The sequence below is a fragment of the Ovis aries genome, chromosome 2 (genome assembly GCF_016772045.2).
Source record: "Ovis aries strain OAR_USU_Benz2616 breed Rambouillet chromosome 2, ARS-UI_Ramb_v3.0, whole genome shotgun sequence".
Taxonomy (NCBI): domain Eukaryota; kingdom Metazoa; phylum Chordata; class Mammalia; order Artiodactyla; family Bovidae; genus Ovis; species Ovis aries.
In genome coordinates, this window is record NC_056055.1 from 113,701,636 (window position 1) to 113,715,906 (window position 14,271).

At 39.9% G+C, this 14,271-nt stretch overlaps 1 protein-coding gene across 8 annotated transcripts in view; it reads right to left on the bottom strand.

The window, feature by feature from the left end:
* Positions 1-14,271, bottom strand: part of HERC2 (HECT and RLD domain containing E3 ubiquitin protein ligase 2) — a 243,534-nt gene that overhangs the window by 131,111 nt on the left and 98,152 nt on the right. For 6 of the 8 annotated variants that reach the window (XM_004004470.5, XM_012129843.4, XM_060409589.1 and 3 more), the window contains 12 exons: positions 13,230-13,400; positions 12,762-12,865; positions 11,745-11,895; positions 6,847-7,061; positions 6,472-6,604; positions 6,247-6,374; positions 5,960-6,155; positions 2,981-3,114; positions 2,260-2,433; positions 2,045-2,181; positions 1,776-1,927; positions 930-1,121 (listed from right to left, as the gene is read on the bottom strand). In XM_004004470.5, coding sequence (XP_004004519.1) covers positions 930-1,121; positions 1,776-1,927; positions 2,045-2,181; positions 2,260-2,433; positions 2,981-3,114; positions 5,960-6,155; positions 6,247-6,374; positions 6,472-6,604; positions 6,847-7,061; positions 11,745-11,895; positions 12,762-12,865; positions 13,230-13,400 — 1,887 coding nt within the window. The remainder of the gene's footprint in view (positions 1-929; positions 1,122-1,775; positions 1,928-2,044; positions 2,182-2,259; positions 2,434-2,980; positions 3,115-5,959; positions 6,156-6,246; positions 6,375-6,471; positions 6,605-6,846; positions 7,062-11,744; positions 11,896-12,761; positions 12,866-13,229; positions 13,401-14,271) is intronic. The other 2 variants (XM_060409588.1, XM_012129879.4) reach the window with 1 other exon arrangement.

Here is a 14,271-nt window from a genome sequence, read left to right on the forward strand (position 1 = left end):
CTATTCCCTCCTCCAGTGGACCACATTCTGTCAGTACTCTTCACTGTGACATTCTGGGTGGCCCTGCACAGCATGGCTCATCACATCACTGAGTTATGCAAGACCCTTCACCACAAGGCTGAGATCCATGAAAGGACACTCAATATTAGAGAAGCATAAAATAAATCATAATGAAATTATCACTTCACACCAACTTGAGTAGCCTAAATTTAAAAAAAAAAAATCAGAAAATAACTTGCGTTGGCAAGGACATGGAGAAGCTGCAACTCTTGGCCCACTGTGGGTGAAAATGTAAAATGGTACAGTGCTGTGGAATAGTTTGGCAATTTCTCAGCAAGCTGAACATAGGAATACCATAAAACCCTGCAATTCTACTCCTATGTATATAACAAAGGGACTGGTAACAAAGAAAAGCCTGTACACATATTTCCTAGCAATACTATTTAGCATGGCCAAAAGGTAGATATAAGCCAATATCCATCAAAGGATGAATAAAACACAGTATATTCATATAATATTTACTAGCCATAAAAAGAAATGAAGCACTGATATTAATGCATGCTAAATAAGCCAGATACAAAGGACTGAAATTTGTTTGTATGATTTCATTTGTATGAAATATCCAAACAAGTAAGTCCACAAAGATAGAAAGCAAATTTGCTACTGCCAATAATTAGGGGAGTGGGAAGTCAGGAGTCACTGGTAAATGGACATGTGCTTGCATTTCAGGTGATAAACAGTTATGGACAACAGCATTAATGCTTGCACAACATTGTGGATGTGATTGCTGACAATGAATTATAAAATTACTTAGAATGGTAAATTTTATGTTATTTGTACTTATTCACCAAAAGAAAAAATTTTATAGAAAGAGAGATCAAGAAAAACCATTGAATTTTCACAGGTGACTTAGGGCAATGCCAACCCACCAATGAGACGAAGTGCTGTCTGTGTAAGAGCAAGCGTGCCAGAATTCAGCAGAAGGCTCAGATTGTGGGCACCGTGCTGCAGGGTGAGCATACTGAGCATTACCAGGAGAAAGCGAGCTTGTGGGGTCGTCCCCAGGCTTGGTCCTGATGGGTTCTCATTTGTAATGGTTTGCAAGGGGACAGGCTGGATACCTAAAAGGCATTGGCACTCAAATAAGTTTCTTGTGCATTGATCCAAGAACATACACAAAGCAGAAAGCATTAGCAATTTTTTACAGTAAGTCTGTCTTTTTCATCAGATATCCACAGAGTGTGGACATTGGGCAGTTCCATATTACTCTGCAATAATCATACCACCATCACTTCACATGTAGCTGTCTCCATCTATCTACAAAACTTGTAACTCTGCTCCTCTAAATATCCCTAGTGACTCACTCCTTTCATGTCAATTACAAAAGAGAGATTTCACTTGTCTTCCACAAAACCACTTCTCCCTCTTCTCTATAGATGCTTAAACCATTAAGGAGATTATGTACTAATAAAAAATACATTTTAAGATACACTGTGTGATACACTTAAAAATGTTAAAATATAAAAGCTTTGTATTAGGATAGTACAATATTATATCTTCTGTCAAATTCTAAAGTTTAGAATATGAGAAAGTTTAAAGCAGCTTAGATTATCATTCTAATGTACAACGTTATGAAAGTCTTCAAAGCAAAAATTAGCATTTCAAAGTTTCCAGAATATATAATTAAGAGACAAACTAAGAAATAATGCTGATATCATCATTAACATCAATAGCAATTTTAATATAGCCTTTTAACCACCAGATTTTTAACTCACCAAGTTCTTTAAATTTGGCATTTGCATCTATCAAAACATTTCGAATATTCTGAACAGCCCAAGTATACAGCTTGCCAAAAGTTACTTCAAGCAGCATCCGATTAAAAGGTGGGATCAAATCAACATCCTTTAAACAATCGGTAAGGGGTTCCCTTCAAACAAAGATGAAGAATTTTACTCAGAATATTACCAGACTTTTAACTTCAATAAAACAATGCTCTGTTGTCATAGCTTCCCTTAATTAAGAAAAAAATATTATAAAGTTTTACCCTATATCAATCCCTTCTGGAATAAGTCTTTGCCATCCACAGAACATAGCATACTGCACAGATGGAAGTAAGAAATTTTTGGCTGCCAGTTTTAAAATTGTATCTATCCCTTCCAGGCGAACTTCTGCTCTCTCCAACTGTGAAAAATATCAATACATACTGTTAAGTGCGTCTGTATTATCCAAGACAGAGAAGAATGGTCTTAGCAAATTTACCTGTTTTAGTAGGCACTTTCTCATTTTTTCCACATCCACTGGCTCTTCTTTAAGGGCAAATTCAGCTATCGTACTGAGGAGTGCAGACTGAGGATACAAACCCTGAACATTCTGCTTCAACCATTTGTATTTGTGAACACCTGTAACTGTACTCAACAGTGGCTGCCATTTATCCTGACAAATGAAAACCATTTTCACCATCAGTTAACCTTATTCATATTAAGATGTGCTCTAAAACAATTACTCAAAGAAAATATAAATAAATGTCACTAGGTTTAAATTGGTAACATTTTAAATTTAGGAACTAATAATAAAAACAATCATATAATAAACAGTCTTATAAATCAATGTATAATCTGTATACTTAGGTACTTTGGAATTGGCTAATTTGACAAAGTTAAATTATCATCCATGTTAACAGTTTTTGGAGCAAAGGATACAATGAATGAGTGAATAAATGAATGAATGAGTAAAATGGTGAACAAATAATGACACAGTATACAGCTAAGAGTAAAAGAAAACACTTCTCCAGCTACTGATTTGACCAGGGCACCATAAGTCAAGTGCATTTAAGCATCACTGAGGCAGTTATTCATGCTGTTGGTAACTAGCATAGTCTCTACTCATATTCAAAAACAAAGCAATAATACTTGTAGATGCCCTTCCTATGTGTTGTGCTTCTACATAGCCAGTCTTAGAATCACAAAAAAAAATACTTCACCTTGGGTGATTTAATTGTAATGGGTCTTTTGTCCACATTTATAGGACTGTGAGGCAAAATGCAAGCTTCTTCTAAATCACTCTCTCCATTTCCAATTTTTTCTTCTTCATCAGTAGATTCTGGCTTCTTAGGAACTATGTTTAAAAACACCATTCATTACAAAAATCCTTAAACATGATTTTACATTAAGAAATGTTAAAATTTGCGTGAAGGCAAAGGATATGAATATTGTTTTCAAAGAAACATGTAAATATCATTGTCAAGTACTCAAATTACAAAAAGTAAGTTCAGTCACTCAGTCGTGTCCGACTCTTTGCGACCCCATGAATCGCAGCTCGCCAGGCCTCCCTGTCCATCACCAACTCCCGGAGTTCACTCAGATTCACGTCCATCGAGTCCGTGATGCCATCCAGCCATCTCATCCTCTGTCGTCCCCTTCTCCCCCTATCCCCAATCCCTCCCAGCATCACTTTTCCAGTGAGTCAACTCTTCGCATGAGGTGGCCAAAGTACTGGAGTTTCAGCTTTAGCATCATTCCTTCCAAAAAAATCCCAGGGCTGATCTCCTTGTGAATGGACTGGTTGGATCTCCTTGCAGTCCAAGGGATCCTCAACTATCATAATTATTCTCACACGACATTCAATAATAACTCCCTGCTACTGCATGTCAGGGACAGAAAGATAGTGACAATGTTACAATGGAGAGAAGCCCTAAAGAACGAGAAGCCCAGAGGCTGACAAACTTTTTCCTGAAGGGACAGAGAGTGAATAGAGTGAATATTTTAGTCTTTGCAGGCTATTCAATCTACTGCAAATACTCTACTGCTGCAGCATGAAAAGCAGCTAACTTGACTTGTGAACGCTGTTATTTAAACTTCACATAATTTTCATGTGCCACGTTCTTCTTTGTTTTTTATAAAATAACGTAAATGGAAAACCCAGCATTAGCTCATGGGCAGTATACAGTAAATGGCAGGCTACATTTGTCAACAGATCCTAATCTGCCCACTCTGGACTAGTATATTGGTTCTGTCACCACGGTACAACTGAATCAATTAGATGCCTTTGGCTATGTTAGTCATTTTTTGTTTTTTGGCTATGTTTAGTCTTTTTTTTTTTTGGCTGTGCTGGGTCTTCATTGCAGCTCTTGGACTCTCTCTTGCCACGTGCAGGCTTCCACAAGTTGTAGTGCGTGCACTTCTTTTTGTGGAGCATGGGCCCTAGAATGTAGGGGCTCAGTTGCTGTGGCTCACGGGCTTAGCTTCCCCACAGCATGTGGAATCTCAGTTCTCTGACCAGGTATCAAACCTGCATCCCCTGTGTTGGGAGGCAGATTCTTAACCTCCTAGCCACCAAGGAAGTCCCTTAAGTTAGTCTTTTAAATGAGAGAAATTCTGTTGAATTTGCAATTTAATATGTGGTGTTACTTCTCTACTTTTGGTACTCTTCAAGGCTTTTAGTCTAATTCTTCTACTTTATAATATAAATAACAGACAACACAATGAAACACTAACATACCACGTCTGTGTTGCTCAAACCCTGCAAATCCCCAAGAAAGGCCTGTATCATCTGCACTGGCCCTTGCCCAGCTCCTATGAATTGAGCTCTGAAACCTGGACACACCCTCACTGAGAAGAGTGTGCCTCAGGCATAGGACCGCCTCAACCAGAGCGAACAGAGAGTTTGTGACTTACGTCAACTGTTCTACTCTGGATAGAGTCTGGGCAGCTGAAATAAATCATGCAAGCCCCACATGGCCATGTGACTGACGGTCAACAACAACCCTGGACACCAAGGTTCAGGCAAGCATTCCTGACAGATAGCTTTGTCACATGTCACCGCTGAGAGAACCAAGCAGGACTCTGTGGTTCACTAGAGGGAACACTGGAAGAAAGCCTGGGCCCGGTTTCCTCTGGAATTTCCTCCATGTGTCAATTTTTGCTAATCTTCCTCTGTCCTTTTTCACAGTAATAACGAAGAGTACAATAGCTCTTCTGAGTCCTGTAGTACCCTACCAGTGAATCATCAAAATTAGCACAGGACCAGTAATATTAATTATTTAAAAATTGCAAGTAAATATATAACCCACATTAGGACATTTTAAGAGGTGACCATGTGAGCTCAGAGTCCAGGGAGGCAACACCCACATGGGGATGGGCCCGTTCTCCTTCCAGCTGAGATGCTATCTCCTGAGTCTCCAGGCCTCCTGGGTTAAAGGGATCTCAGAAGTGCTCGTGCCCTATTTCCTAATTCAAAGCATTTCCAGGATCCAGATAAGCTATGGTCCAAGCCCAGGAACAATCAATTCAGGATGGCTTCTAAAATAGTCTTCCATCACATTATTGTTTGCAATATTCATCAAAAACTCACTAATATTGCTTAAAAGGCTGATCTGGGCATAAATCAATATAATTCATAAGAGTATAATCAGATATCTTGGTAGGTTTGTTTATAATCACAAATGACCAAATTATAAAGTTTTTTAATGTATTTTCACACAAATTTTGGTTAATACAAAAACTCTTTTTCCTATCCCTACACAGCTGCTTCCTGAAAATAGCAGTAACTCTTTTGGTTCCTTTTATAACAATCCTCCATGCTTCAGAATATTTAACATTTCCAAATAAAGACATTTATTCACAAGAATGGCAAGAATAATTGCCACCGGAAAGATTAAATCTTTCCATATCTCATTACCAGGACAACTGATTTAAAAAACACTTCACTGTCCCCATCAATTTAATAAAGTTCACAGTATTTTTCAGCATCAGTGTACTAGTTACCAAATCACAACACATTCAGTCCCAAAGCTGCAACATTATCTCATGTTTTGGTAAAATAAGCAGTATTTGTATACTTAATCATAAATACACATAAAAGCATTATAGCAGTTGTGAAAATGCCCATGTGGTGAGCAACAGCCAACAGACAGGAGGGGGACACAGGTGAAAGCATCCCCCTACACCCTTTACCTTCTTACCTCTCTTCTTCCTTCGTTCTCGAATTATCTTCTGAGCTATCCTCTTCCAACGGGGCAAAGAACTTAACAGTTTAAATTTGGACATTATAGAGAGGTCATTACAAACTGCAGGTCTCAGTTCATTAAAGAGGAACCTCAATCGTTCAATGACTGGGGCACAGACCTCCTTGTAAGAACGGCCCTGTTCTTGATGAGTCTACAAAGTTAAATACGAAAGGACAACTTAACAACAATACCCCACCAACTGTCCACAAAGCACAGAAGAAAGAGAATCAACATCTACTTACCTTAATGAGTGAGCATTTTGCTTGATAAACAACTCTACAAACATCCACCACTGATTTAGGCAATGTTCTATGCTTTACTTGCTCAATACCAAGCGTACCTGCATGAACTAAAGATAATGCCACGTGACCTGTGAAAGATATTTAAGATAAAGTGAAGATTAGTTATGATTGTGAAATATGTCAGTTGAAAGATCTATAGTACAGCTAAAATACTGAGATTCATACCTAAATCTTCATGTTTTAAGAGGCAACATAACAGTAAGCGGCCAACTTCCTCCACAGGATGCTCAGGGGGAAAGGTGATGGGTGTTGTCAAGTGGCACTGCCTACAGTATCTTTCAATCTGACACAGAAAGTCCTGCAACAGAAACAGCTGGAGGTAACTTCAGAGCCAACCTTGCAACATCGTCATAAATTCTAAGTGCTGCAACTTCTGATGCACTTGTGATCAGTGATGCTTCTAAAACTTCACTGGACACCGAAGTGAACCAGCCTCTTAAGAGCTCTCCAAATAAGATGCCAACAAAGTCTGTGCTAAGCTCTTCACAAGTCAAAGTCCTAAGGTAAACAGAAGGCACAGTGTGGGAAGGCCTCACGCACCTTCACATTGTGATCCTGAATGTTATTGTCAGCGATGGCTTGCAGGAATGCCTGGGCGTGGTCCCCCAGGGCCTGTCTGTGGGAGCAGAGCCGGGACTTGCTGGCAGGAGTGCCCCCAGGAGAGCTACAGTGGTCCTCATCTTTCTCCTCATTGTAGCTGTAGTGGATCTGGCTAGTCTGCAGGCCACCGGAGAAGATGGATGACTGAAGCCACTCTAGAGAGTGCATATACAAACGTTAAAACAAAATCTGAGTGCACCATTCAGAAATAAACGCTAGAGGAAAAAGAAAACTAAGTACTTCATTTAGGAGGTAAAATTCAGGATCACTCATATGAAAGTCTCATCTAACATATACATAGAATGGCTTATAATTCCTATGTCTACCTGAAAAAAGGTAACACCTTCCAGTTACTCAACACATCTTAAGTATGGAATCAGAACCCAAAATAATAGTTCCAGTCCAACATTTACTGGCTACCTGCTCAAGTACAGAGCTGTCCAGTTTCACAGATGCCATGTGAACTGAGTCTGTTTCTAACAGGGAAAAGAAAATGAGACACCACTTACACAAGTAATCCCCAACTTCAGCTGGCATAACTATTCGCTACAAAGTCTATACTGGGAATGTGCAGAAGCAAACACCCCATTATTTGAAGGGCTGATACAGAATTTTTTTATGATCTGGATGAAGACCATGACACTGAGCATCCAGGTAGGAGAACAGCACATGTGAAGGGTTCCAAGAAGAAAAACATGTTCAGGGTAATACATCTCCCTAAAGCATTAATCAAAAGACTAGTTCCAAACTGGGAAAGGAGTACGTCAAGGCTGTATACTGTCACCCTGCTTATTTAACTTATATACAGAGTACATCATGCAAAATGCTGAGCTGGATGAACCACAAGCTGGAATCAAGATTGCTGGGAGAAATATCAATAACCTCAGATATGCAGATGACACCACCCTTATGGCAGAAACTGAAGAGGAAATAAAGAACCCCTTGAGTAAAGTGAAAGAGTAGAATGAAAAAGCTGGCTTAAACTCAACATTCAAATAACAAAGATCATGGAATCTGGTCCCATCACGTCATGGCAAATAGATGGGGAAACAATGGAAACAGTGACAGACTATTTCGGGGGGCTCCAAAATCGCTGCAGATGGTGACTTGCAGCCATGAAATTGTAAGACGCTTGCTCCTTGGAAGAAAAGCTATGACCAACCTAGACAGTATATTAAAAAGCAGTTTGTGATTAATTTGTTGACAAAGGTCCATCTATTCAAAGCTATGGCTTTTCCAGTAGTCATGTGTGGATGTAAGAGTTGGACCATAAACAAAGCTGAGCGTCAAAGAATTGATGCTTTTGAACTGTGGTGTTGGAGAAGACTCTTGAGAGCCCCTTAGACTGCAAGGAGCTCAAATCAATCAACCCTGAAGGAAATTAGTTCCGAATATTCATTGGAAGGACCGATGCTGAAGCTGAAGCTCTAATACTCTGGCCACCTAATGCAAAGAACTGACTCACTGGAAAAGACCCTGATGCTGGGAAAAACTGAAGGCAGGAGGAGAAGGGGCAACAGAGGATGAGATGGTTGGATGGCATCACCAACCTAATGGACATGAGCTTGAGCAAGCTCTGGGAGTTGGTGATGGACAAGAAAGTCTGGCATGCTGCAGTCCATGGGGTCGCAAAGAGTCGGACACAACTGAGTGACTGTACTGAGAGCATTAATCAAATAATAATAATGAGAGACTACTGAACATAAAAGACAAGAACTTAAGTAAGGGATGGATGCTTGGAAACCTGAGATCCAGTATGCTGTAAAGGAGACCTGTGTGATGCACAGGCCAAGCACCATAAGAGCAAGTCCTCTACCAGTGCCAATGGGAATACTCATATAACTGCTATGATGACTAAACTGAGATTCACCTAAAAGAATCAGCTTTTGTAACTACAGATTTTTTTTTTCAGTAACTTGTGCTATCAGAGTATTTCTCCAAACCCAAGCAATCAAATCTGGGTTCACTCAATGTTCTTTTACTGGAAACTTAGATATGCAAGTGTTCAGAGCATTCTCCGAAGTGCCACATTAATTCTTCCAAAACACGATTGTGACCAGACCTTCCCTGAACCTCTCCATTTAGAACTCCCTCTTGTCTCTCTGCTCCAGTGGTGGCTTCTGATGTACTAGAATGGAAAGACTCCCACACCACAAGCCCACAGTACCTACTGCTCCCCTCTACTCTGACACCTTGCAGCTCCTAGCTGATTTGGGAGAAGACAAGATAACCATCTTAGACGCTCTGAGGCAGCAAAGTGTACAGCACCTGCATCAAAGATTTGTCCAGAAGGCAGGATGAGTAGGCACCATGGCAATCCTTGCCCACTAGCTTTCTCCCCAACCCTCTACACGCACCAGCCCAAAGCTGATTTTCTCAGTGTTGCCCTCACACACCTAATCTGCTGAGACTCCAATTTCACGATAGTTCCACCTGCATGAAATCTTTCCCTCCACCCACTCCTCACCTCCCAAACCACTTATAAATGATTCCATTTTATCTTCTACCACCATCCAACCTGACCTGTTTATGATGTCTAGGTACAGGAAGTTACTAAGGGCAGCTGTTGCTGCTAAGTTGCTTCAGTCACGTCCGACTCTGCGACCCCATAGACAGCAGCCCACCAGGCTCCTCTGTCCCCAGGATTCTCCAGGCAAGAATACTGGAGTGGGTTGCCATTTCCTTCTCCAAACTAAGGGCTGCTGCCGCTGCTAAGTTACTTCAGTCGTGTCCGACTCTGTGTGACCCCATAGACGGCAGCCCACCAGGCTCCCCCATCCCTGGGATTCTCCAGGCAAGAACACTGGAGTGTGCCGGGAGCCACCACAGGAGATCCCATCCATGACAAAGTTCATATGGAAGAGAACTGTTAAGCAAGGCTTCAGAACTCAAAGGGCTCCCTAGGCTTTCTCGAGCATCTACCCCAAAACCAGAATCTGTCTGTTTTACTATTTCATGACTTTTACCAACTCCTCTGACATTAACAGGGGGCTAACCCTGACCACCTTTCTCTGGAGAAAATCAACTTAGGGCTATAGCTAATAAGTCTTCTGGACATGAGAGGAATATTTCAAATCAAACCCCTCTGTTAGCATTCTAGCTTGCTCGGCAGGTATATCCAGACTCTTACAGCTATGCATGTGATTATTTACAGCCTCCCAACTGTGAGAGGCACGGAAAGCCTAAAACATAGAGCCTTTGAAAGAGTTAAAAGTTATTAGAGTAGTGCTAGTGCTGGTGTAGGATTTCATTATTGGGCCAATGCTTGTTGTTAAGTTCCCATATCTCTTATCCACTGTGCACCTGGGAATGCATTAGTTAACATAGTGAGAATACAAGAAAAATAAGTGTAGCCTTGAATTTAACCATATCAGACTTTTGAGCTAATTGGTTCTTTCTTGTAACTCACTGCACCCTTGCTCTGTGAAAAACGTAACTCTGTTTGGCATTTTCTGAGACTGACATAGATTAGAAACATAAATAAAAAACACTTTGAGGGAAAATAAGTTTTTTGGTTGAGCAGCCTTTATCAAAAGAGGGTCATAAAATGTTCACAGGCCTCCAGGGCCAGAAGATACTGTACACAACATCATTTGTGAAAAAGGTATGCAGAAAAATCCTGGTTTTGATAAGGGCAAAACTGCTGGAATGTTTGGGCTGACTCTGTATGACCATGCATCTTTCATTTCCCTCTATGTATAAGGCAAGGTATAAAAGTACCTTTTGAAAAATAAAGCTTTTGGGCCTCGCTCACCAAAGCAGCTTGGTCACCCAGTGTTTTTTCTCCTATCTTTTTTCTCTCTCCCTCTCTCCTTCTCCCTCTTTTTTTCAGGCTGATCCCTTGGAGCATACAGGCTCCCTGCGTTCACTTATCTGCCCGGATTTCTAAGACCTGAACGGGAAGATGTTCTGCGTCTTCACTCCCTCGGGAGACCGGGAGGGCACCTGTGGCCTCCGTGAACAGGGCAAACTTCTTGTCTTGAAGTTTTATTGTAAACCAAGGAATATCAGCCTCTTTCTCGCCTCTATTTTCTTATCTACAACATTCTTATCTCTCTCTCTCTCTAAATCAATCGCAATCGCAGACACCATTCCTCCTTCGGGTTTCCCTGGATCCTGCGGGGACTGGACCCCGGCGGGAGTGGGTTGCCATTTCCTTCTCCAATACATGAAAGTGAAAAGTGAAAGGGAAGTTGCTCAGTCGTGTCCGACTCTTTGCGACCCCATGGACCAGAGCCTACCAGGCTCCTCTGTCCATGGGATTTTCCAGGCAAGAGCAGGGTGCATCTAATTCTATACCTGCTTACATCCTCAGTGCCTAACATGGTAACTTCCATGAGAAATTACTCAAGAGATATGCACTGGATAGTCAATGGAGAAATACACAAATATGTGAAGAGTCATTCAAATGTATCATATGGGATATGGAGAAAATGTAATACTCTAGGTGGTTACGAACGTTGCCATTCCAAAATACACTGGATTGGAGTCTGGTAAAAACACAATCCTCAAACAGAACACTGTCCCAAGGAATCGTCAATGCACAACATGTAGATTTCTAGGCAGCAGGGAGCTGAGCCAATCTGTTAGAGGGTGTGGAAGTGAGACCACACATAGGCTCAACCTTCCTACACACCTGTCAGCTTGCTTCCTTTGATGCCACAGATCACACGAATGAAAGCCACCCACAGCTATTTCTATGAACTGGTTTAGTCTCACTATCCTTACATTTCCTCATCAACAACTGTGCTCATTCTTCTTCACTATCCTTAACGGCATTTACAGCTCCAGCTAAACTAACCTGCTAATCTGTTAACAGAAAACAAAATTTTTCTTACTGGCACATTCGACCTCAACTGGAGACAGTGGTGTGCTCATAGCTAAATAGGAAGCGTGTAATCCAAGGAGCAGGCCCAGATTCCTTTCAGTGTCTATAAGAGGTGAAGACAGACTTCCCAAATCTGGTATGGTAACAACTTCTTGGTCAGGCTGGGAAAGATAAATTTCATTATCAGTATGAAATGAAAATAGAGTTAATTAACAACATTCAATCAAGAATTCCAACAGCTTTTATCCTTAAACAAGTTATACTGCCATAATAAAGACTATGTCCTGTAATAGTGAGCTCAGGCTACCCCACAATAACAGATGATTTCAATAACTGAGAGCAGACAGTGCGCATAGGTCTACTGGTAGAAAATCCAAAGCAATGGTAAACGACTTAACTAGAAAATTCCTGAGGAAGTCAGACAGAAGGTACAACAGAAAGGGTTCAAATGAAAATAATCTTAAACGCTGCCAGTCATGTGACAAGTTATAAACAAAATTAATTTTTCCCTTCATAAGATCCTTTGAACATTACCCTTGAGGCATAAATTAATACATTTGGTCACTTCTGTTCCACATCTGGAAAGTCAACCTCAACATATAAATCCCAATGCTTATGAATATATAGAATGGGCATATTTCTATTCTAAAACACTATGCTATGAAATAGCTACTCCCCAAAAATACCTATTAAGATGGTAAGTCCTTCCAAATTTCTACACAGAATTACAATAAAATTGTAAAGATAAAAAGTTAACTTTTTTGTGTTTGTGTGTGGATCAGGGTTTGTATTTCTTACAAATTAACAATTTTAAAATAGTTTTTCAAGATCAGTACATCATAAATCTTAACAGGAATAAATGCAAATTGGCTTATTTAAAAAAATCTCTAAAAGATCTTTACTTTTCATTTAATGACCCCTTCCTCCAAAGATCCAGCTATCAATACTTCAGGGTAAAAACTTATCAGAAATATCCAGAGAGGGTCCCCACTGATGTCCACCTTGCTCACCACACACACAGCCTCACCTCCAGATACTGACCAACACAGAAAGCATGCATTGATTCCCGTGTGTCTTCAAACTGCAAAGCAGCTTCCAAAGCTACCACTGGGTCTTCCCCTACAAACTGAGCTGAAATAAAATAGACCAAAGCAACATGACTTCAGTACAGTTTGCCTAGCCATTTATTATATAAACAGGAAATAGACTGTGCAGGTTAACTCCAAAGTAATATGATCTCTCACCCTCTGCCAGGGCTGTCTGAGTCAACTGAGAACCAGGAACAAGTTCCAACAAGTGTTGGAACAAAAACTGCATAATTATAAGAAATTCTTTAAATATGTCTGAATTTGCTGCGATAGAAAGTCACTGATAGACTAAAATGTATGAGACCTGGAACAGTTACTAAACTGATCATTTTTAACCAAACTAGACAGTCTACTTAAAATGACACATTCACAACCTTTATCCATAAAGTAAAAAAGCAACGCCTTACCAAGAATACTATTTCCTGTTAATGACTGCGTCTGGAAGTCCTTTATATCATACACTTTTCCATCAATCACAGTCCAGAAGCCTCCATCTTTATTGTGGTTCTCTAAATCAGCTTTGCGTATAAGTGTTACTTCCTCATTATTTCTACAGTTCTGACCTGTAAAAAATGATTCTGTGTATACAGAAACCAAAATCAATGAATCAATAGATCAATAGATAAAAGGACTAGAACAAATTGTGTGAAAGAACTACAAGGTGAAATAGACAAATCCACAAACACAATAAGAAATTAACATACATCTTACTATAACTACCACCACAAACAAAAATTCAATAAGGATACAGAAAAATTTGAAAACAAAAACACAATGTGATATGATGAATAGTAAGCCTGGCCATATACCAAGCATCAAGCAAACTTGAAAAATTTCAAATAAGTCAAGTTACAGAGCATGTAAAATGACTACAATGCAGTTAAGTTAAAAACAGCTAAGGGAATTCCCTGGTAATCCAGTGGTTAGGACTCTGTATGTTCACTGTCAAGGGCCTGGGTTCAATCCCTGGTCAGGGAACTAAGATCCTGTAAGCTGTATGGTGTGGCAATAAATAAATAAATAAGTAAAACAAGTAACAAAAAATTAAAATCCCTACATTTGAAATTATGCTGTTTTTATTTCATCTAAAATTCCCAGGAAAAAAATGACTGTGGGAATCAGAAAACTGAAACAAACAATAATGAAAACACTGCAAATCAACACTTGTGACATATAGCTAAGTATATTTTTGAAGCCATTTCTATCTTTAAATGTACATATTAGGAAAAAATAAAAGCTAAAAAGTTAATAAACATAAAACCAATAAAATTCAATGAGTTAATAATGGTGCTTCAAAAAAAAAAGAGAAAACTTCATTAGTCACCTTTGGAAGCAGTAGGACTCCACTTACTATTACAAAAAGCGGTTAAGGTGGGCTGGGGGTGATGGTGAATCACGCTAGGATCGTGTCTTTCCTGTGCAAATTGTGCCTCGTGCTACCAGTTGAGG